General features: G+C 34.3%; 1 protein-coding gene across 8 annotated transcripts in view; it reads left to right on the plus strand.

Moving 5' to 3' along the window:
• LOC145683693 (uncharacterized) overlaps positions 1–22,996 on the plus strand; it is a 97,560-nt gene extending 74,564 nt beyond the window's left edge. For 2 of the 8 annotated variants that reach the window (XM_081755056.1, XM_081755059.1), the window contains exons 14-18: positions 3,913–4,047; positions 9,016–9,138; positions 10,375–10,506; positions 16,368–16,718; positions 22,493–22,996. In XM_081755056.1, the coding sequence (XP_081611182.1) occupies positions 3,913–4,047; positions 9,016–9,138; positions 10,375–10,506; positions 16,368–16,718; positions 22,493–22,536 (785 nt within the window). In that variant the 3' untranslated portion in view covers positions 22,537–22,996. The remainder of the gene's footprint in view (positions 1–3,912; positions 4,048–9,015; positions 9,139–10,374; positions 10,507–16,367; positions 16,719–22,492) is intronic. The other 6 variants (XM_081755058.1, XM_081755060.1, XM_081755062.1 and 3 more) reach the window with 6 other exon arrangements.
• The last annotated feature ends 218 nt before the right edge of the window (positions 22,997–23,214 follow it).

Raw genomic sequence — 23,214 nt, forward strand, 5'->3', positions numbered from 1 at the left:
CTCCCATTGACAGTTTCATGTCCTTTTCTTGTGAGTTTGTTTTAATCCTATCAGTTTGATTATAGGACGTACTCTGTGGGGGTAGAGTGTTTCAACATTTATGCCAAAAGTAAAGTATATTTTGTATTTATTATTACATTTTCAGTGAAATAAGTGTTTTAAAGGAGAAAGGGATTTAAATACGGATATTTTCGATAAACCTGTTTTCCAAGCGCAAAGAACGGGAATTTCAGAGAGTAAATTAATAAAAAAACGAGGTTGAATAACAAGTTAAAACATGTAAGTTTATAACTGAAAATTCATGACTTGCTTGGCATGAAATATTGCCGTGATTAATGTTCAAAAATGAAAGATCTCAAACAGCATAATTTACCTCTGATATCCTCTGAGTGCAAAATTTGGACATCAAGGACCATCTGATGAAACAAGTTAAAAATATTGAACAAAATCTTGAGGAAAATCTTTAGAGCCAAAATACACTAATACACGGCTGAATGCAAGGAACCGGTAATTCATATGTATCGCTGGGCCAACGTGTTATTAGATCAAGACACCTTACATGAGCGGAATACGTCATCTGTATAGGAAACCAATAACGTATGTATAGAATTGAAATTGAAAAATATTTGTATATGAGACTATTACGTAGGCTTAGAAATAAACAAAATGAAGTGAAATGAAATCTTGAAGTTTTACGCCCCACGGTTATGCCGGTAAGGCTAAAGGAGACGGTGATTATCAGAAATGAATGAAATGAAGAAACTGGGAGGAAACGGGAGAACCCCGAGAAAACCCACGAGCACGGTGTTTGTCCACCACAAAATCCACACGGGGCGAGCTGGGATCGAACAAGGGACCCCAAGCATCGGAGGTGAACGCTCTAATGATAATGTATATATTTATCAAGTGCTACTTTACACTAAGCAAAACCTGGCAAATATGACACTCAGAGATGAAGTACATACATATAATACTAGATTGTGTAAGAAAATTGATATACCCTTCACTAGATTATCGAAGATCAAAAATAGTTATTTAGTTATAGGACCAAAGCTATTTAATAAACTAACATCCTCCATACAACAGCTGCCATTTAAGGTTTTTAAGAAAAAGTTATATGATTGGTTAATAACGAATCCATTTTACTCGATTCAAGAGTTTATTGAATGTCAAGACATTTTGTCCTAGTTTGCAGTATCACTTTATTTCAAATATTATTAGATTGTTCATAATAATATTAACCAATAACTGATTGTCTGTATGTAATGATTATTTTATATATATATATCTGTATCTATAGCTTTGTATATTTCATTCGGACGTTGTCTATTGCTTGTAAAGCTCAATGACAATAAAATATTCTATTCTATTCTATTCTATTCTACCAGTGAGCCACCGCGCCCCTTAGCCTTTAGCAAGTAGGGTGTACCAATGAAGACGAGATCGTTTACATAGTAGAATTTAGTGCCTTTCTTTGTTTTTGCTTTAATGAACCCTAGGGTTTCAAAGCAGTAGGGCTAGTTAATTTGAAAAACGACTGTGTCTTTTAAGTAGCTAGGACATGTTGTTGAAGAGTTCTGGCTAGGAAGTATGTGGTGAAGGGCTCTTTGGATATACTAAGGAAAAGAGAGAATAATACGTGGTAAGATTTTAGGAAAGTGAGTAGCACAAGACAAGATGCATTAGCACGAATTTATTTATACAGTGACGAACCATCCAATTTCTTAAGGTATGAAGTTTAATATCTAACCAATAACGTTTTGTAATAATATCATTCAAGGCAATGAATATGTAAGTGCTTTTTCTACTTCTTAACGTTCCTTACGGGACAATACTTTTATAATTTAAGTATTTACACAGGATGACTCTTTCGTGTTTATGCCAAGAAAATGGAAACTGGTAAATACTATTCATTGAATTTTTAACATAAATAAAGGTAACCAAGAAAGTTCTGTCGCTTCTTCCCCCACTACCTTTAAACATCGTTATGTCACCTAAGACGTACCTGGAAGATCAAAAATAGTCCCCATCAGCAACAAAGACCTTCTCCCAACGTTTTGGAAGGCCATGGATTCCGACGCAGTAGAACTGGGTTGGCCATGAAGTGAAGAAGGTATCAACTGCATTTTGCACCTCTACGAGGGATTTGAACTGTCATCCTCTAAGGCAATTGTCCAAGCAATGAAACAGGTGATAATCGGACGGTGCAGTGTCCGGGGAGTATGGTGGATGAAATAGTGTTTTCCATCCGACGCGTAGAATGGTGTCCCGGGTCATCCTAGCTACGTGGAGCTTAGCGTTGTCCTGTAACAGGAGGACCAGTTTGCGATTCAGAAGTGCTGGCTACAGAGTTTTGAGTTTCTTTTGAACACAGCTCAACTGCTGACAGTTAAATTAATGCTCTGACCAGCTTGTAGCAGTTTTTGACGTACAATGTCACGAGCAGTCCACCAAACACATAGGAAGGCCTTCTTCTGGTGTAGTGCTGGTTTCGGCTGTTTTGGAGCCGGTTCATGAGATGCTAAACAATGATGACGGCGCCGTGGAGCTTCGTACAGGACCCACTTCTCATCACATGTCAACACCCTGTCCAGAAATAGCTCCTTTCTCAGACGAGACAGTAAAGAAATACAGGTGTCTGCTGACCCACAGTCAAATCGGCCCCATCCACCCAACTTGTAGTGCTTCCCAAGTTGATGGAGGCAAGGGCGCCGATCCTGGGGCGCCGGGGGGCCCCCCAAAGCTCATGTGGGCCGTTATTATATTTATGAATATACAATAATTGGCATAATTTGAATGAAATTTGTTTTAAAATGCTCATATATATATACTTTCTTCATCTGAATGCCTCCCTCAAAATTTACAGAGAAATCGGCGCCCTTGGATGGAGGTGCTGCCGAATGGTTTCTCCACTCACACTGAATTGTAATTTCAGTTGCTCACATATCTGGCCACTGTTCACCTCAATTGCTGTATTTATTTTGTACATGTGTTGGTCTTCCGGCACGTAGTTCATGTTCGAGTGTTTCGTTACCGTCCTTACATTTGTTAAACGACCGCTGCACTGTCCGCGTAGTCACGACACCCTCCAATAACCAAAGGTCTGGCATATCTTCCGCCCCACTACAGCGGTGCTTTACCCCAGTTTGAACTCGTACAGTATACACGGCCTTATGGCGCTCTGTCGAGGTTCCGTGTCCACTCTATCCTTACGCAAGTTCACGGTGTAACTGAACTGCCACAATCAGGTAGTATATTGGAAATACCCACACCAACAACTGACCTTCGCCTTATCTCCATTCGGATTCAACTCTCGGTGTACGGGCCAATTGAACAAGACCTACATAAAAAGTGACAGAACTTTCTTGGTTACCTTTATATTATAACTACATACATTACTCCGTGAGAAACATATCAATACTAGGAGATACTGGAAATATTCGCCACCACTGTTCTGGCAAAGCTGAACGTAGCGATCCATGTTTGCGAAAGTGATCTATCGTCTCTAAATTCTTCCTTGAATTAGCAATTGTCTGCTTTGGTAATGTTTTTTTTTTTTTTTTTTTTTTTTTTTTACTGTCATATTTACTAAAATTACGAGCTTTAAACTTTCGAAAGGAATCCTGTTGTTACGAACGATAAATAAAGACTCCTCTGATGTGTATACCAGTCTCTTTGACTAATAAATAACATATAACAATGCAGTACTCTAAATAGTACCAGATACCAGTCCGAACGACACTATAATTCTTTCCTTCTGCTTTTACAATGTAAAATATTTCTCCCATACAATTATACGTTTATAACTTGCTGAAGTACTTATGTTTTTTTGAATGTAGTATCAAACAAATCACCTTGCGTTAACTAGTATACTTTTATTAATAACATCAATAAATATTCTTATTTTCAAAGCAAACAAAAGGCTTTATCGGGAAAGAAAGAAAAGAAAACAAAGACACCCGAAAGCTGAAATAAAGTCTAATCAGCCAAATTTCAGGAACCCTATTTTTGTTCCTCCGAAATATTCATCAGATCAAGACAGGACAGGTATGCTTTTAATTCGTTATTATTCCAAATTCTTAAAATTTAAGAATATATATGTGTGTGAATGTTTAGCATTTATACTTTCTAATTATTAGATCCTCCTTTCTAATTATTATGTTCAGATAAAACTGACATCTCATAAAAACATAAGGGATAGGAAAAACTTATCTATAAAACTACACATTCTTTGAGAGAACCCTATCCAACATTTCGTAGAAGAGCCCTATCCAGCAAGTTGTAACCAATTTTACGCTATATTCCCAAAGTCTAGCGCATGCAAGTTAAGGTTGCCAGATATCCGGACACTACTCGTAGTATACGGGTTCCTAATTCTTTCTATAGGTCTACGAGTCAATAGATTAAATTTACAGAAACAGGTGCACAAATAGCAGATGCAACTACCAAGAAATCAGATGCATAAACCTGTTCGAAATAATGGAATATATTCTCGCTATACCAGTTAGTAATGAACATGTCAAAAGAGTATAACAGTATTGCGCTATTAGAGTATCACATTGTTAAAAGAGTTTTTAATGTAATTCAAGTTTTATGGTCAGATGATCCAAACTTAATATCAACGAAACTTGTGGTGGCCGGAATTTGTGTTCAGATGAACTTGGAAACGATTTGTCAAGATTTCCATATGAGTCTTCTTGACGTAACTAGGACCTCCTAGAAATATAAATAATAAGACATATGTGAAAGAACTAATGTTTGTGTTCGGACAGTATGCTTTTGGTTAGTAATGTTGGTAGTTGTAGTAATAGTGGTTATAAGTGAAAGTAACGGTGATACTGGCGTGCAAAAAATAAATAAATAATTAAATAAATAAATAAATAAAATAAATAAATAATAAAAAATTAAATTCAGTTTCAACTTTGTTCCCAATTATGTAAATCCCATTGATCTTGGCTTGCCTTTAGTTCAACCTGACACCCATAATGTAAGTGGAGACGAACTCGACTTCTCAGTAGGGGCGGCTTTAGAATTTTAGTTTTGGGCAGGCCCGCTCGTTCGCTTATGGATACATATATACATTTGATATGATTACTAACAGTAGGAAATTACTTTTACAGTAGTGGCTATTGTGATTTGTCAAATAATTATCTACCATTAATATAAATAGTCGAAAATATACTTACTATTTATTGTATCTTTTAGCGTTTATATATATATATTTTAATAATTTTTGGGTAGATCCGTACCTACCCTGTATACTCGCTAAAGCCGCCACTGCTTCTCAGCACAAGATTAACACACTCATATAATAGCGGACACAATGGATGAACCGAAATATCTTCTCTTCTAGCAGACCTCTTAGAGCAACCATGTAGTCAAATTAATAGGCGTATAGAACAGGGTGACCAGACGTACTGGTTTTCGCAGTAGGGTACTGTTTTCCAAGGAGCTGTCCTGTATATTATAAAGACACTTAAAAATCAAGAAATGTTCTTCTTTTTTAAAATATCCTGCGAAATGTCCTGATTTTACTTATTTGTAATTCATTATTTGAATCGCAGGCATTCTTTTTTTCAATGATAAACCGCTGTATTTTTTAACACTCCTCAAAAGATTATTATTAGGAAGGGAAAACAATCAAAAATAATTATTTTGCAATGCATTGTTTTTACTGAGAAGGCGTTGTTGAGATGTCGGTAAGCAGGAGAGATTTCTTATTTCAACTGAGAAAGTGATGCCAACAAAGTTCAAGGAAAGTATTTAGAGTTGTGTTGAATTCCTTCAATATTTTAGTTTATTAAAATGAATGATTAACTTAAGGTCGGTACAACAACAACTATTACTACTGCTGCTACTACTACTACTACTACTGTTATTATTACTTTATATTCCAGATTTATATTACTTTATATTATTAACCTTATATTCCAGAATCTAACCAGAAAGAACGGAAATAGAAATTACTAAAAGAAATTAATGTAACGCATATTTCAGGATGTAGATGTAATTACGGTTGAGTTAATTTTAGCTGGAGAGAAAAAAGTGGGAACGAGATACAGAAACTCATTCTCCTCATCTGCAACAGAGAAGAATTACCATAAGAGTGGAAAGAACCAATCATTGTTCCAATCCACAATGAAGGCGACAAACATGATTGTAATTATTATCGAGGCATCTTTATTTTGTCAACATCCTGTAAAATCCTCCCAAACATTTTACTAGCAAGATTGACCCATATTTGATGAAATTATTGGAGATTATCAGTGCGGATTGAGACAAAATCAATCAGCTATTAACCTGTTACTTACCATTTGGCAAATACTCGAAAAGAAATGAAAATACAATACCCTGATATATCAATATCTCTGATGCCCTAATATTATTTCAGAGAGATCTGACTCGATTAGGAGGGAAGCATTGCAAAATATTCTTACTGAATTTGTTATTGCGAAAAAGCTAGTTACGGTACGTAGTTAAAATACGTTTAAATGAATCTGAAAGTAAAATCTGCATGGGGAAAATATTTGTCCTCTAGCTTTCATGTTGAGAATGACCTGGATGCCCTATTGCCATTTATTATTCAATTTTGCTCTGAAATATACCAGGAAGAAAATCAAAGATTGCAATCGTGTCTTAGAATTGAATGATAATCACCAGGTTATGGTGTATACTGATGGTATAAATCTGATAGGGGATGATACAGGGGCAACAGAAAGAAATTCAAAGGCTTTATTAAACACCTTCAAGAAAATAGGTTTAGAAGTGAATGCAGAGAACACATGGCAATTCGCTATTACCATAATACTGTAAACTATGGACACGTTAATATATCAAATAATACTTTCAACAGCCTTTGGCGTGGGAGACCCGGGTTCGATTCCCGGCGGGAGCTCATGTTGTTCGGATTCCACGTTAATCAGTAGGTCCACGTCTCATATAGCCTTGCTGCTGAAAGGGACGCTAAACTAAAATCAACTCAACTCAATACTTTCAACAAAGTTGATATCTTAAAATATAACCAAAACCACATCAACTGGAAAAATAAAGCAGAAAATTCGTGTTATTATTCAGTTTAAAATCTTCTGTTTTCGCGAGTTCTGTTGAGGAATCTATATATTAAAGTGCTAGGTTTATATATTTGTCTGCAATCCTTTCGACATTGAGATATTGAAAACTACAAGAGCTAGAAACGTGCCGTTTTCGCTGGTCGATTCCAAATTTTGTGTAGATTGTCCAGTTCTAATTGAATATTTAAAAATCCTAGCCGTCATTTCTCTATTACACTTTTTAGGGGTACACTAGAAGCGTTGAAATTTTTTAAAAAAGTAAAGCATCATATCCTTTGAGTTATACATTTCAAGACAATATAGTTGTATATAGGGGTTGCACATCTATCAGGCGTTTCTTTCATGGTCGTGATAATGAAAAAACGAAGGATAACCATTTCTCCAAGTCAGGATGGATCTTTATTGTTTGGAGCGTTTTGTTCAATGGACACCACATCACAGACATAATAATTAATTCTGTATGCAATGTATTTGCTTATTACATACTGCATGCAAGAAGAAAGAAAACACTGATTATATATGAATTAAAAACTCCAACCAAAAGTAGGTTCAATCTTGCAAACGGTACCACGTATTGAAAAAATGTCCCCTCTCTGGTACTCCTTGCCGATTTTTATCAAGACTTCCTTCACTTGCGCCTATAAAGGAACATGTACAGATGTTGTGAAGAATGACAATCAAATTCATGCTCATATGTGAATAATGCGCTGTGTAAAGAGTGCAGGTTCAGCTAGTTTAAAGTTTAAAATATATAAAACGATAATTATGCCTATTGTGTTACATGATTGCGAAACATGGTAGCTTACTTTGAGGGAAGAAGGCCTATTGAAAGTATGTCAGAAAAAGTCTTTAGGCGAATATTCGAATCCATGAAGGATGGGAATGCGGAATGGAGTTAACTCCACTATTTACACTCTTTACCTAACACTGTTGTGGTTTTTAAGTCTAAGAGTCCCAGGCGGGCCAATTGTGTAGCCAGAATGGCGGAAAGAAGAAACAGTTTTGAAAGGTTTTAACAGGAAACTCAGTCGAAAAATTGTTAAGGCAAAGGACAAAATGTTAATAAGTCCAAATAGGTTTTGTTAAAAGAAAAAAAAGAATTATGTTAGTGAGTAACCTTGTAGTCTGTGTAGAAATGAGTGTTTTGGTAAAAATTCGTAATTGGTTATGTTAGGACGTTCATTTGAGTAACTTACTGTGGTAACCTGGACTCAATATAGAACACATCCTGAAAGCATGGTTTTAATGAACACCTTGATGAGCTGAAGTGTTTAGTTTTTTCTTTCTTCTTTTGTTTTGCTTAGATGTACGCACGAAGTGAAAAAATTAAAACAACAAACTGTATGAAGTTTCAGTTCCATTTCTCAGTAAAGATGCAGCCACATCTTTAAAAATGACCATTAGGAAGACCTAGGCAAACATGGGATGATAATTTTAAGAAGTATCTCTCAAAGTAGGGATACAAAGTGGAAGCTGGCTAAAGACAGCAGTCAATCGAGATCTTTTACAATTGCGGAATTGAACCTCAAGGTTCCGTAGGCCATAGAGTTAGTTTTATAAGACAGAAAATAATATGGGATACGTGATACATATTCACATGAAGAGCTAGGCAGTGCGATGTGGAGAGCTATATGAAATTCACATCTTGAAGAATGAATATGTATTATTTTTAAAAATGTCGACTAGATGTTAGTACTTATAAGGAATATTTTGTACGTATAGAGAAAGTACGATTTTTTGTTAATTTGTAAGGAAGGATATTACAAACAGATTATAAACATTTTACTTTAAGCCTCGGAACATTAATTCATAAACACGTTGTAAATATGATTTATTAAGTGCTTATTAAATTTCATGACTTATTATGTGTTCATTTTATTATTCTAAACATTTATAAAATTTATTGAGTTCACTTATATGTATAGTGTTTCTGTTTTGCCACCAGCAGAAGAAAAGCCAACCTCAGATCATACAACAGACACAGTGCTTAACAACATCCAAATGGGAGACCCGCGAGATATTGGTAACGGCAAACGGAATGAAATGATACCAGAGAAACACAAGAAGTGTAAGTAACTTATTAATTTCATAATGGACGCTTTAAATACAAACTTAAAATTAAAATAGGTACCAATCTTGTATCTCAGGCAAATGTTTCTTCTTTTGTTCATATGATTGTGACCCTCTCTCTATATGCATTTAAGGCTATGCGTTTTAGCAGCAACAAAGGAGCTACTTAAGAACACTTCAGACAAAATCGAAATCTTATAAATAAATGAAGAAACACGTGTTAAGGATGAATAGTTAAAGTTTATTTTAATTATTCTTTTTTTTTTTTTTTAGTTATTACTAATGAAACGTCTCGTATTTGAACAAACTTTTCCCTTTATACACTGATAACATTTTTAAGATTTATTTTACTTATTTACTTATTCGTTTAAAAGCTGTGGATATGTTGCAGATATCGCTTTTGGATGTAGGAAAAATATGAATGTTTTATAATTTGTGTTGTAGAGTAATTGTTCATTACAATACGAGGGATGTCAAAAACTAACGGGACTTCCGAGAAGAGATACATTTATTCTAATGATAGAAAATTGAAATATATATTATTTATCTACATAATCTCCCTGCACTTCAGCGCACTTTTCCCAACGTTTCACATGTTTTTTGTTTTTTTTTATTTCGTCGGCAAAAAAGTTTTTTTTTTTTTTTTTGCTCCTGTAACCAATTTTGCACCGCATCGGTTTTGACTTCTGTATCGGTTGCAGTTCTTTCGGGACTTATCTTGCACAAACTTTCCTAAAATTTAGCCTATCCTGTAAGATGGAATACGCTGAACCATGACGAATCTGTAAAGTATTGACTATTTGGTCCACTGTTATTCGTTTGTTTTCCACCACCATAACCTCAATGACTTTCAAATTGTCTCGGTGCTTCCATTCGTAAATATTGCTTTGCGATAAACAGCTGTGACCATACTGCACTTGTATTCGACGAATAATTTCCGCAGGTTTAACATCTTCCGCAAACAAAGAGCTAATCACTGCACTTATTTCCTCCTTCGAGCAGATTCACTATGGAGCTGCCATGTTTAACGGTATGCTAGACTCCAACGACTAACGCGGGAATAAGAGTGACACGTTGCATAAAAGTGTTGCAGACGACACCAATTCAACGCTGGATAGTAGCAGTGTTATCAAACCCTGCTGCGAGAAATTGTAAGTCCCTTTATTTTTTGAGTTCTCGTCGTATTATTAAAATATGCTGTTTCATCAAATTTCAATATCTTTGTATGTTTCAGCTCACAACAGACATATATCAAAGAAAGACAACGTTATGAGATCTTTCAATGATCAAAAGCCAGATCAACATAAGACAAACGAAAATTTTCTAAACAAAGCTGTTCCCAATACAGAATTTATAGACAATAAGGGTAATTACGACATTTAACTTTTATTAATAATATTTGAAGTCAAAATAGACAAATCAGTAATAAAGCTATATCTTTATATTTATTCAGAATTAACAAATATTAGTATTAAAATTTCTAAAATATTTTTGAGTGATATGAAAATATATTTTCTTTTCATCATAAAAATATTCTATTACGAAAGATTTTCATTAATTCGAATGGTTTCTTTAAAGTAGTTGTTTGTTAGTCGGAGAATAAATTTTTTCTTCCTCAATTAAGTTGGAATAAATATTTTTTATTTATGTTTTGGAATAAATTTCATTTCTTAAAATGTTACACAACGTTTTTTCCCCAAAGTTGTTCTCTTTGCTATTTACTGTTCTCTTTAACTCAGAAGAATATTGGAACGCAGTGGACGTACAAAATACATTATAAATTTGTGTTCACTTTTACATAATGTTGCTAATGTTTCTAAAATATTGTTACTAGTACTAAGATAATCCACTACATATTTATGATTATTATTGACAATCATACTTTATAGTCAACTAATGCCCATTTACTACTTCATTAATAGAATATGTTTAATTTCATCTAAAAGCATTTCCTAGTTCGAAATCATTTTAGTAATTTAATCAAAGTTCTTTAACCCTTTCCGGATCCTGGGTTTTTGGGGTATTTTTTAGACTTTCAGTCAAGCAGCTACTGCATCGTGACTATTTATTCTAGGATCATGGTTCATACCTCATTCTCTTCAGAATAGAGCTGGCTTTCAAATGGTATCACTTGCATGCTCATACCATATACCAGGAGAGGAAAAAGTGATGTCACAGGGAAAATTTCGAGGGAAATTTTTTTCCCACTTTGGGTCCCTCTGGAACGGCCCTGTGTGAACGTAGAGATCTCAAAAAATCTGATAAATAGTGCTTGGTATACTGAATGTGTGTGACAAATTTCAAGTATCTTTCTTGAATCTAAGGGCGGGAGAAATTTTATCAAGAATCCCCACAATGCTCCAAATTACCGTAAAACACCATGATCTCAGGTAAAAAATTTCCTGAGAGATCCCTAATTACCCTAGGGTCATGTTTCGCCCATCATTCTCTTCAGAATAGTACTGCCTTTCAGGCGGCATGACTCACGTGACTCCATCATGTATCTAAGGCGGGAAAATCCCGAACAAGGGATTTTTTGGGTCTAAATATCCTGTTTTCAACTTTTAGCCCCTCTGGACCCCCCTGTTTTAACGCAGAGATCTGAAAAAATCTGATAAATAGTACTAGGTGGGCTGAATGTTTATGCATAATTCCAATTTTCCAGGTGCAAAAGTAAGCCCGCCAAAAAAATATACCAACAATGTCCCATATTCCCGTATACAGAGGGATATTTTTAAACATTCCCTGAGACATCCCTAATTACCCGATACTTTCGATATCCCTCAGAACAACAAACTGCAAAACGTAAAAACGTACAATTCAATAACTTAACCCGAAATTAATATCGATCAATTACTTCCTTTATAATCTTTTGAAACTCTTTCCTTCCTCTTTACCGTACTTTTCTATAAGTTAACATTTTGTCAAGTACTTGTAATTTGTTTTAATTTTAAATACCGATAGGACTATTTTCTTTTTACTTATTTTCTACAAAGGTGTACCAAAACTAAGGTGTATTTGTCTCTAAAACCCAGAGTTTTTAATGTAGATAATTAATTGTTTAGCATGTTCCAGATGCCAAGGTGAGGGAAGTATGACGGCAATACAGCCTTCTAAGTATACCCATCTGTTACCTACAATAATTTACAGATTGCGATTCGACTTGAACATTACTTCAAGGAATAGGAGCGCGATATTGTTAGTTTTTTTTTATAGGCAAAAGAGAGAAACCATCTGGCATTCATCGACAACTGATGAAAAGTGTTGGGAGAGAATGTTATATAGCAGAAACAAGTATATTTGTGGTGCAACGCATTCGCAATAGTAGGAAGATCGTGACAGATATCAGAGGTGACAGACTAGCAACATCCATCATCAACACGAATATGTGTAACGTCCATTCAATGATTCGCGAAGACAGAAGAATGAGGTTGCATGACATTGGAGATGCATTGCATATCTCAAATAGTTTAGTAAGCATTATCATTCATGAGCAACTTGACGTCGCGAAAATGCTTACAGGCTGGGTGGTGAAGCATCTGAGTGAGGACCAAAAACATCTTCGAATGGGTATTTCTCTGAACCACCTCACACCATATCATGAAGGAAATTCATTTCTTCATCGGATCATAAGGGGCGATGAACCCTAAATATCTCTATGGACACCTGAACATAAACGATAGATTATAACATGAAAACATCAGTCGTCACAATTGGCCAAGAAATTCAAGGTCACAACATCTGCCAAGAAAAGAATGATCAATCTATTTCCAGCCCGTCAAGGTGCTATTCATGTTGACCTTCTAGCAAAAGGTATGACCATTAGTGCGGACACATACTGATAAATCATTGGCAGGATGAAAGTACCCATACGTCAGAAACGAAAAACACTACAAGTGGGGCATTGTTACTGCACGGTAACGCTCGATCACATGCAACCCAACGGACTCATACACACATCATTATTTTTAAGTGGGAAATTCTTGACTATCCTCCGTATAACCCTGGTTAAAACACTTTCCGACTATCATTTGTTTGAACCACTAAAGGAACACTTCCATGCGCGGCGTTTTGATATACTGGAAGAGACACAAGAGGCTACTGTTACATAATTAGGGAACCTGGGACAACATTCCCTTGAAAAGGGCATGGACGATTTTGTGTCACGTTGGAATGCATGTTTAAACCGCAATGGTTCTTATGTCAAATATTAATGTAATACCATGTGTCAAACATGATACAGTTTCCGATATTTATCTCTGCATGCTTCTCAGTAACTCGAAAATTCACTTTACTTTTTGATATACCTTTGTACTAACGTACTGGAACCTTTTGTATAATATTGAGCATAAACGTTTCTCTTTAAATTTGAATCTTTTCTTTATCAAATGATAATAATAATAAAACGACACATTACTATAAAAATCATATAATTCATTCTGGAATAAGAAACACGTATAGGAGTTTCAGATCACCAGAAATATCTATATTATGAGGTTAAAATTCAAGGGTGTATACATTTTTTGTATAAAAAATAACTTTAATCTTATATTTTTTAATGCTTACAACAATGGAGATAGCTAAGTGTATCTCTCACTTACTTTGTCATCCCTGTCCATGGTTTGGTAGCCTAAATTGTGGATCATACATAGTTTAAAATTAGAAATGTAAAGGGTATTTATTAATGAACTAGAGTCACAAACTGAGATATAATTCTTAATATCAAAATAAGAAAAAACGCTCATACGGACCTGTGGAGACAACTTGCATAGTTTCGGAACTAGAGCTGTGCAGAATCACAAAAAAAGGAAACATTAAGTATAGTATTCTTTTGAACATGAGAAGCCGTGGAGATGGTGGTACGTGGCACTTCCGACGTCCCGTCAACGCTTTTCGTATTCACTACCATTAAACCTTAGTTTTGGTCTATTTTGGACCTATCTTTAGGTCTGAGCATTTCTGGAAGTTCTTTAAGCGTTGAATCCCCTTTGTATCACATTACATCATCATTGCACATTACTGAGATATACATTTTTGGATAGCGTAGGACTTCCTTTACTCTGTCATGGACCGTCAGCTTCACGGTTCATCGTGTCTCCAATAGCGCCGGCCCTAGCTCCAAAATTATCCTATTTTTCTCACATGTCTACCAGTCTACCATGTTTGCCAGTCTACTTCATTAAGCCCTTAGAACTTCTAAACTAATTATTTTTTTTAAAAAAAAATAGCAAATATCTACAGAGAGAATTCTTTGAAATGCTCTGTAGTACTACTAAATGAACAGTAGTACGAACCCACCATAAATTGATATTGTTTCAAATAATACTATGTCAGGTTTTTATATATTTAAAATTTACATGCTAAACAAAACTTACAATACTATACTTACTAAATGTAGAAAACTACGGACGCTACAGCAGAACAAAATTCCAAATTGTGAAAATGTCTACAACAATAATAACGCAACTGTGGCGGTCGAGATCATGCACATCCACAGAACAGTAGTCACAAATATTAAGGTCGTGATATAAAACGTTATACTTAGTAGCAAAGTATTTACAATGGATAGAAAATTTTATTAGTTTCTTCGAAAAGCTTTATTTCTAAAAGCAGCTTAGATAAACATCACATCTAAGGACTTACATGGTTTAAAATAGATGAGAAAACCATAATGTCATTTACAGTAATTCCATACTTCTAACTGTTCCGGAGATACGGCAATTTTACAGAACTCTTTAATGTTATGAAATTGCAGAATTCGTAATTACTACATTCAATAACTATTGGCGAAAGATTATACGTAAAAGCAAAGAAAACTAACAATCAGTTCAAACATGTCCCATAAATATGTCTTTTTAATCATTATAGAAGTCTTTATACATGTTTACTATACCTTCGAAATGGAAAAAATGAAACGAAATCTTTGAGTTTTACGTCCCACGCTTATGCCGGTGAGGCTAAAGGAGACGGTGGTGATGAGAAATGAATGAAATAGAGGAATGAAGAAAGGGGAAGGAAACGGGAGAATCCCGAGGAAACTCACGAGCACGGTGTTTGTCCACCAAAAAGCTCACTTGACAGGAGCAGGGTTCGAACCCGGGACCATATCCACCAGAGCTGAACGCTCTACCACTGAGCCACCGCGGCCCACCCTCTGAATGGTCTCAAATATCAAGTTGCTGTAAACGACATCATAATATTTCGTTTATTTCAAACAATATAAATCCTTATATGTGATAGTTTTCTAAGCGGTTTTTCGAAATAAAGCCTTCGAAGAAATATACTTTTAATCTCTTTTAGCTATGCTCCCAATAATTTGTAGTGTGCCATATCATTATCAGAAAAATCGTACGTGAACACGAATCGGAAGGCCGTGGAGCATGGAAGTTTTACATTTGCAGCAAGTGACCTGCCAATAATGGCAGAATACCTATGATGATGGTATCATTATCATGTAATTGACACCAAGGTACTGTGAACGTGCATTGTAAGTGCTGTAGAGACCTTGAGACCTTCAAAAGTTTGTGATACTTCAGCGTCTTTAATTTGCAAACATCGAATGATAAATGGCGTATTGCAAGTTTACATTTCATATGTAAATTAGAAATATGTAATAATTTAATATAGTGTTATTTGAAAAAATATAACCTTATGATATGTTATGTTGGCAACACGGTCAATATACTGGTATTACACAGTATGTCTAACAATTTTCACTTGTTGATATTTGAATTCAACATATAAAATTTCATCATTTTCCTGTTCGTTTAGAAGTTACAGAAAAGTTTCAAGATAGATGGGTCAGCCCCCTCCCTCTCTGTTCATATATATAAAATTGTATGTAGTTGATGTTCACTTTGCTTTAGTAATTTAAAATAGGAACAACACAGTCTCTGAGAAGAGCACAATGTTTACTAAAATATCGATGTGTGATTGTTTCGACAACTAATTAAACCTTTGGCTTTATAAAACACATTATAATGTGTCTGATGAAGCTAAAAGTTTAGTTAGTTGACAAAACTATTATACATCAACATTTTAATAAAAACATCAACATTTTAGATTGTACATAATAGATATATATTGTCTGCCAATCAAGTAATCGCTCACTAGAGTTGTGTTGTTGGCTTGCTTTCCGAAATTTGACAATCATACTTTGAGATAGATGGTTGACTTCATTTTATTGGCAATTAAAATATCTTTCTCTTCCATTTTCTGGTGTTTTAGATGCTCAACCAAATTTCCCTGCAGCAAATTTACCCGAAAACAATAATCAACCTACGGTCGGTAACCCTCCGGGTTATGAATATTTGCTAAATGCTTATCAAACTGGCAACGGAGGAAAACCAAGCTATTATAATAATGGTGGACCTATGAATAATCCTTATTACTACTACTATGGAGGCAAAAGTAATGGAATTGTTAATGGAAAATCCACCAACAACGGTTATCCTTCAAATCTAATTAATTCTGCATACGGAACAAGTTCTGACAGGGGACATGGCTACTACAGTAACCTACAAGGAGGTAGTAATCTAAGCGGAAATTTGTATTATGGTGCACAAGCAGCTAGACGAGGTAGGTTTCTTTGATTTTCTTTTTAGCGCTTCTTGTAAGCTTAGAAGTCAATCTACTTATCTAATTTACTTTTTGCTTTCAAACTAATTTATAAAAAAAAAAAAAAAAAAAAAACCTAAGAGTTAAGGCAACGGTACAGTGTGTCCAAGTATGTGCAAATTTTCATTGCTTAGCACTAATTTACCTAGAACAAATCTGTCGCAGTAATTTTATCACAACAGTAATGGAAGGGTCCGCGTTCTCGTATTTTAAAAAACCCTTTTACAGATCTGCATTAAATAGCCTTTTACATGGTAACACTGCATCAAGTTTGTCATATTTTCGCACAATTGATGAATGTTGATGCACACTGCACATATATACACAGGTATTCACCCGCAGGAAATCAGTTTTCTGCAACTGAATATTAATTTTCTTCATTTTATACATTTTTTACATAACATTTTCGGCACTTTCTTTCGTTTCTACACAAAAATATTACGAATTCCAACGTTAGTCATGATCTCGAAAATATCTATATAGAACACGTTTACATTTGTTTCAAATTTCAGGTCTTTATCATTCTTGGTTCGAAAGATATACGCAATCAAACTTTGGGTTGCGCCACTTTACGTACACGCTGTAGAATGCAAAAACTGTAACACATGACTATTAATGGAAGTTATTTTGATTTGATAAGATTCAAGTATTTTAATAAAGTTAATTTCCTAATATATGTTTAGGGATTCTGAGAGCGTAATCTGAGAAAAAAATCCTTAACAATTTTTGATGTCATAGCTCTTAAAAGGTCAACAACAATTTTAAAAATGAAGATTTATTTTTATATATATATTTTCGAACTTTTAACTCTTGTTACACATTAGTAGAGTTTATCCAGTAACATCTACAGTAGCAAATGGAAGTTATTTTGCTGTTGTTTTTGCATCAAAAGATGCAATATATTTCAGTCAAGAATTTTCTTGTTGGCCTTCTAACTGGAGAACTATATATATAGTGTAGGCAACTCAAACTATCAATTAACTCAATATGATGTGCTTATTCCGTAGAAAATACCAAAACTGGATTAAGGGACCGTTTTAAAAGTTTTGTCGCTTTTGATCCAAAAACTAATTATTAGCCAGGATCGCAATCTTTTGATCCATTTTTTTTTCATTCCCAAATTTTTGGTCTTTCCTTTTATTGTGATTTGATAAGGGAATCTAAGTAGGAAGCTCTAAATTATTTGAAAGGAAATTAAATAATCAATTATTTAAAATGAATTATGTTCCGTTCTAGGTAGGAAGCTCTAAATTATTAGAAACGATATTAAATAATCAATTATTTACAATGAATCATCTCGGATTTTAATTATTGAAAAAGACTGTTCAGTCTACGAATGAATCAAAGTGAATCGATTATGGTGTAGCCATGGTTTTGTTTACCAATTATCTTTCATTAATGTGAGTGAGCAACTTATAGCATTTGGTCAGTGGTGCAGCTAGAAAGCCAAGTAATATATACTTTGGAAAGTTTTATATAGCAAATATTTTACTAAAACTACATCTCGTGTTTATGAAATAGGACAGAAAAATATCCTACCTAAATTAAAAGAAAACACCTCATACAATTATCCAACTGTTGTCATTACAAAGGTATTTCAAACAACATAGTAGTCGATTACATTTTGTATTTCTGACTCTTCTGTTCTCTGTAATGCACCTCTGGTTGAATTTTATTAACTCAAAATGTAATTTCGTTGAATCAATAGAGTATAAATTCCGGAAATATGTCCTATTTTAATATTTTTAGAAAACTGTGTTCGCGGATTTTGTCTTAAGAGTATGGCCCGTGTCCTTCACTTCGGATACAGATTACATAGAGACGCTGCAGTTACGCGAAAACGATTGTCGTGCAAGGACCGCTGAAACGACTTACCACTTGAATCTTTTTGACATTTCAACTTTTCAGAAAAAATAAAAGTAAAATATTTTAGTGTTTCGTTTTGTGATTGTACCTTATATGCTAAAGAACACGGATAAATATAGAAGAGAATGGAAGAACCATAAGAAAATTCATGGACATTTTAGTATACATAGCAAATTAACATAACCTAAGATTATATCAGAGGTAAGCCCTTTATCACTGAACCACAAAGCCTTCGTCAAACTTTTCAGGTTATACTAACGTACATCTTTAAGGAAACATCTGAAAAATGGAATAGTTTTAAATGTCGATGGATCAAATTAAACCTCCAAACGTCGTAAACGTAGCTAACACCTAGTGGCCCACTTACCAGTAAATGACGATCGTCGATATAGCGAATTGTTGAAGCATTGCCGCTAGTGTACCACTGGCGGCAGGGTTTCGTCGAGTCAAGGCAGGTATCTAGAGTCGAGATGTTGAAGTTACAACCACATAGCAGCAAGGGCTTCATTTTGGTCCGCGTTCCTTCGATTCGTCCCGGAGAATCGCAAAGGGACCAACACGAACTATTGCCATTCATGTGCATGCGGTTATTATTATATATTAAGTTTTTTCTGACGAATTGTTCCTAAAGTGAGCTCCGAAGGTCAAGAGTAACCTCTGCCTCTATATCATGAAATGAAAACTTTTGAGATTAAGTGAGTATAATTGTATGAATTTAGATGGAAACTGTCGCCGATTATTTGAAAATGAATATGGGAGAACTGTGAAATAAAGTAAAGAGACACAAGTCATTTCGTTATAAAATTATGTGGCGAACGCATTTTATCTGATCTCAAACGTTTATCGTCGAATATACACGATTTTTAATTTGACACTCTGATTGATCAAATTAGAAAGACTTCAACGGTTTTCTTTATTACCCAAACGGCTATAGTCGAATGTACACAGTTAAAGGAGCACTCTGATTGGCCAAATTAAAAAGATCTCAACGATTTATCCCTCTAGAAGGGAGGTTTTCTTCATTGCCTGCGTGGCGAAGTCGGAAGAATATACGACTAGTAATTATAAGGTTGGTGGTTCGCATTTAGGCTGGGGAACTTTTCTTTAGTACTTTTTAGACTCAACTTAATGTAAACAAATCACGCATATAAGTGATTTAACATATTTTGGGAGAGTAACTTTGTGCTTCATTGGCGTTGCAGTCTCGTCTCTGCCGCTGGGGTGGTTTAATTTTCAAAACGGAAATGGAGCCACCGCGGATCATCACTGCGGAATCGTCAATTATTTACGAGATGTCGCTAGTTGCTTATCGGTGGTCCATCGACACTTACGGCATGGGGTTCTCACATTAGATTAAATTTAAATTGATCTCATCGTTCTTGCACTAATGTTAAATATTCAGAAGTTCTTTCGTAAATTGCGAGTAACAAATTCATAATGTTGAAAGAAACTGATATGTTCTCCCCCTTTAAAAAAAGTGTTGCATATCTTGAGTCAACTATGTTTCGTTTGACGTCAAGCTGCTCTGTATTCTTCCTTACGCTAGAATATTAATTCCCTTTTGTAAGACATATTATCTAATAATTGATTACTAATGGTGATTGATTATGTGATGATTGATTGATAATACGTCTGATGGAGATAATGATACATTGCCGAATCCGTAACACAAAGTTGTTAACATAACATTTGCTTTGCTGAGATTTTAATTTTTTAAATCACGTTAATTTACAAATAAAAGTTTTAGAATTCTGAAAAGATTTTATACTTAAACAATCACAATTTTGGAACGTCGTAGATTTTAAGAGAAAAGACCAATAGGAATTCTGAAAGCAAAACAACATTAGAATAAATGCATGATCTTCAATCTAACTGTTGTTAGGTTGAGTAATATTTAAAGGATAACATTTGATGTAGCGAAATTTTGACAATGTTTTGAAATTAATTTAGCGAATTTTCATAAAATTTTCTGCTAACATATGATTAAATCTTTATTTTTCTTTTCTTTCTTTTTTTATTGTGATTTGATGATTGGAACCTCAAGAGCGTAGACCTTCCATTCAATCTAGAAAATCTTTAAATATTTGAGAAAAAAGGATGAATATACCAAATTTATTTAGAGGTTTTATTTGAACTAAGCGAATATGTAACATTTATTATTTGATTCTAGTAATCAAAGTAAAGGCGATGGGAACCGGTTTAAATGAAAGTTTGCCTTTATCATCCTCAGTTTATCCAAGTGATTTCCACTATACAATGACTTTTACTATGTCTACTTGTGCACGTGTTAGTCAATCATGTGTCAGAATTGATTCCTAAAGAATACCAAATGGTTAATGCTGAGAAAGACAAGTTAATTGGTAACTACATTTATTGACATCTAAACTTTGAGCTCTTTCGTGACTAAGCGGTTCTCGTGCGTACCTTTCTGGTGGGAGTTACGGTTTGGATTCCTGGCGGGAGCTTAAGTGGTTCGGATTACCCGTTAATCCGTAGATCCACGTCTTTATTGCCTCGCTGCTGGACGGGATGTTAAACTCAAAATCAATTCAACATCTAAACTTTCATAGTTTGTAGTAATCGAAAATTACTCTTAACAAAATAGTTGTTACAGGAATTTATATATTTTTCATTCAAACTTGAGTACGTATTATATAGTATTTTCTTTCGACCTAATTAAGTAAATCTTAAAGGGAATCTTATTTACGTAGATTCTACATTATGGGAATTTACGATGAATCAACTTGGATTTTAACTGTTGAAGAATACTGTTCAGTCTTACGAATGAATCAAATAAATTGGTTGTTGCGCAGCTTTGTTAATTTCATGATTTTGGGATTTAGATTTCTGAGCTTTCGGCATCTATGGTCACTTACCCCGTCGCGTATGAGGGATGACGTCTCCAGCGAGCACATTATCCGGGTAAAGGGAAGGAAGCGGCCTGGGACCTGTAAGTTAGGTACTACCCCATATTTGCCTGGTGTGAATGAGGAAAAAACATGAAACCAACATTCAGAATGGCTGGCCTGAGAAAGCTTTCTACACTTTTTGAACTGAGTGCCCCCGCCGGGAAGCGAAGGCAAGAGCGTTAGCGACTACGAATCGCGGGGCCACCCCTGATAATTTATGACAAAAATTTTATATGAGCCTCACAAGACAATTTGGTATATAATATATACCGAGAAATTTTATATTATTCACATGTTTATTAGGGCAATATTTAAGAGTTGATAATATATAATTAATTTTATTTCCATTTAATAGAAAAAAACATAATTTTCAGACCATTCTATGGATTAAAAGAATATATCTTCAATTTGTTTCTCAAGGTCTGTTAATTTATTAGGTATGTTAAGAAAAGTTATATCATCAAAATAGAGGATCGGTTTAGTTTCAATACTTAATGTTCGATGATATATTATTAAAATAAAAAAATAAAGGTCCTAAAACCGAACCTTGAGGTACACCATATTTCAGTGATAATACAAAAGTATGCTCACTAAGGAGGATATGGGAAGATGAAATGATGAATAGGGTAACAACAGTTAAAAATGAATTAGTTTGACACAGGAGATAAGTCATGAATAGCAGTTTTTCTTTTCCCTTTGAGTCTTCGTTTCCTTTACGTGTTACAACTAGTTTCATAAGTTGGACAATATCCTTCAATTCTTTACACGAGATTCTCTTGTTTCTTCTTACTATCTTATTTCAAAAGCATTTTCATTACATTACACATTTTATTTATTGCCCTCCTCATTCACCCTACATCGCATAGGCGTGACACATCAGCAAACTTTAATTTTTTTTATTTAATTTTATAATAGTTACTCAAAAGTCGGTTATTCTATATATATTGCTTCCTTTTTCAGGTGGGAATGCAGCATGGAATGCAAATCAGTACGGCAGAAGATAGTAAAAGAATTTGAATAAACATTTAAAAAAAAAATAAAAATAAAAATAAAAAATTCATAAAGATCTCGCTAAGAATGTAGTCTAAATTATAACTTGAATGTATAGAAAAAAAGTATTATGTAATACAGCAAATTTATTGGTTTATGTATCATTACACATTATAAAATTTGAACACAGATGAATTATTTGTATAATCAGAACAATAACTTAAATGTATAAATTATCCTAATTTGTAACGTCTATAATAAAATTTGCTTTTTATAGTGTGTAATTCATTTTCAAATAATGACAAAATGTACTGAGTTGACTATGTTTACAGCATGTGTTCATCCCGATCTTTGATAAGCAGAACTTTTAAGAGTTGATTCAAAGACTAGTACAGAAGATTGAAAAAGCAGTAATATTGATTTTAAATAATTTACGTTGTAATTTCAGAAATATAAACTGTGCTAAATTTTAAATAGGCGTTTTCGATAATACTGTACAGGATCATACATTACTGTGTTCATTAAGTGTACTAGCAGATGCGTCTCGTCAATTTGCAGAATCTGAGACAAAATTGAATTGCCGGATCAGTGATGTCATTGAGAATTCTACACCCAGCAAAAAAAAAAAAAAAAAAAACTATTTTCGTTCAAGTTTGACTTTTTAAATATCAATAATAGTAGAATAACACTAT

The sequence above is a fragment of the Thermobia domestica genome, chromosome 4 (assembly GCF_964235325.1).
Source record: "Thermobia domestica chromosome 4, izTheDome1.hap1.1, whole genome shotgun sequence".
In the NCBI taxonomy this organism is placed as follows: domain Eukaryota; kingdom Metazoa; phylum Arthropoda; class Insecta; order Zygentoma; family Lepismatidae; genus Thermobia; species Thermobia domestica.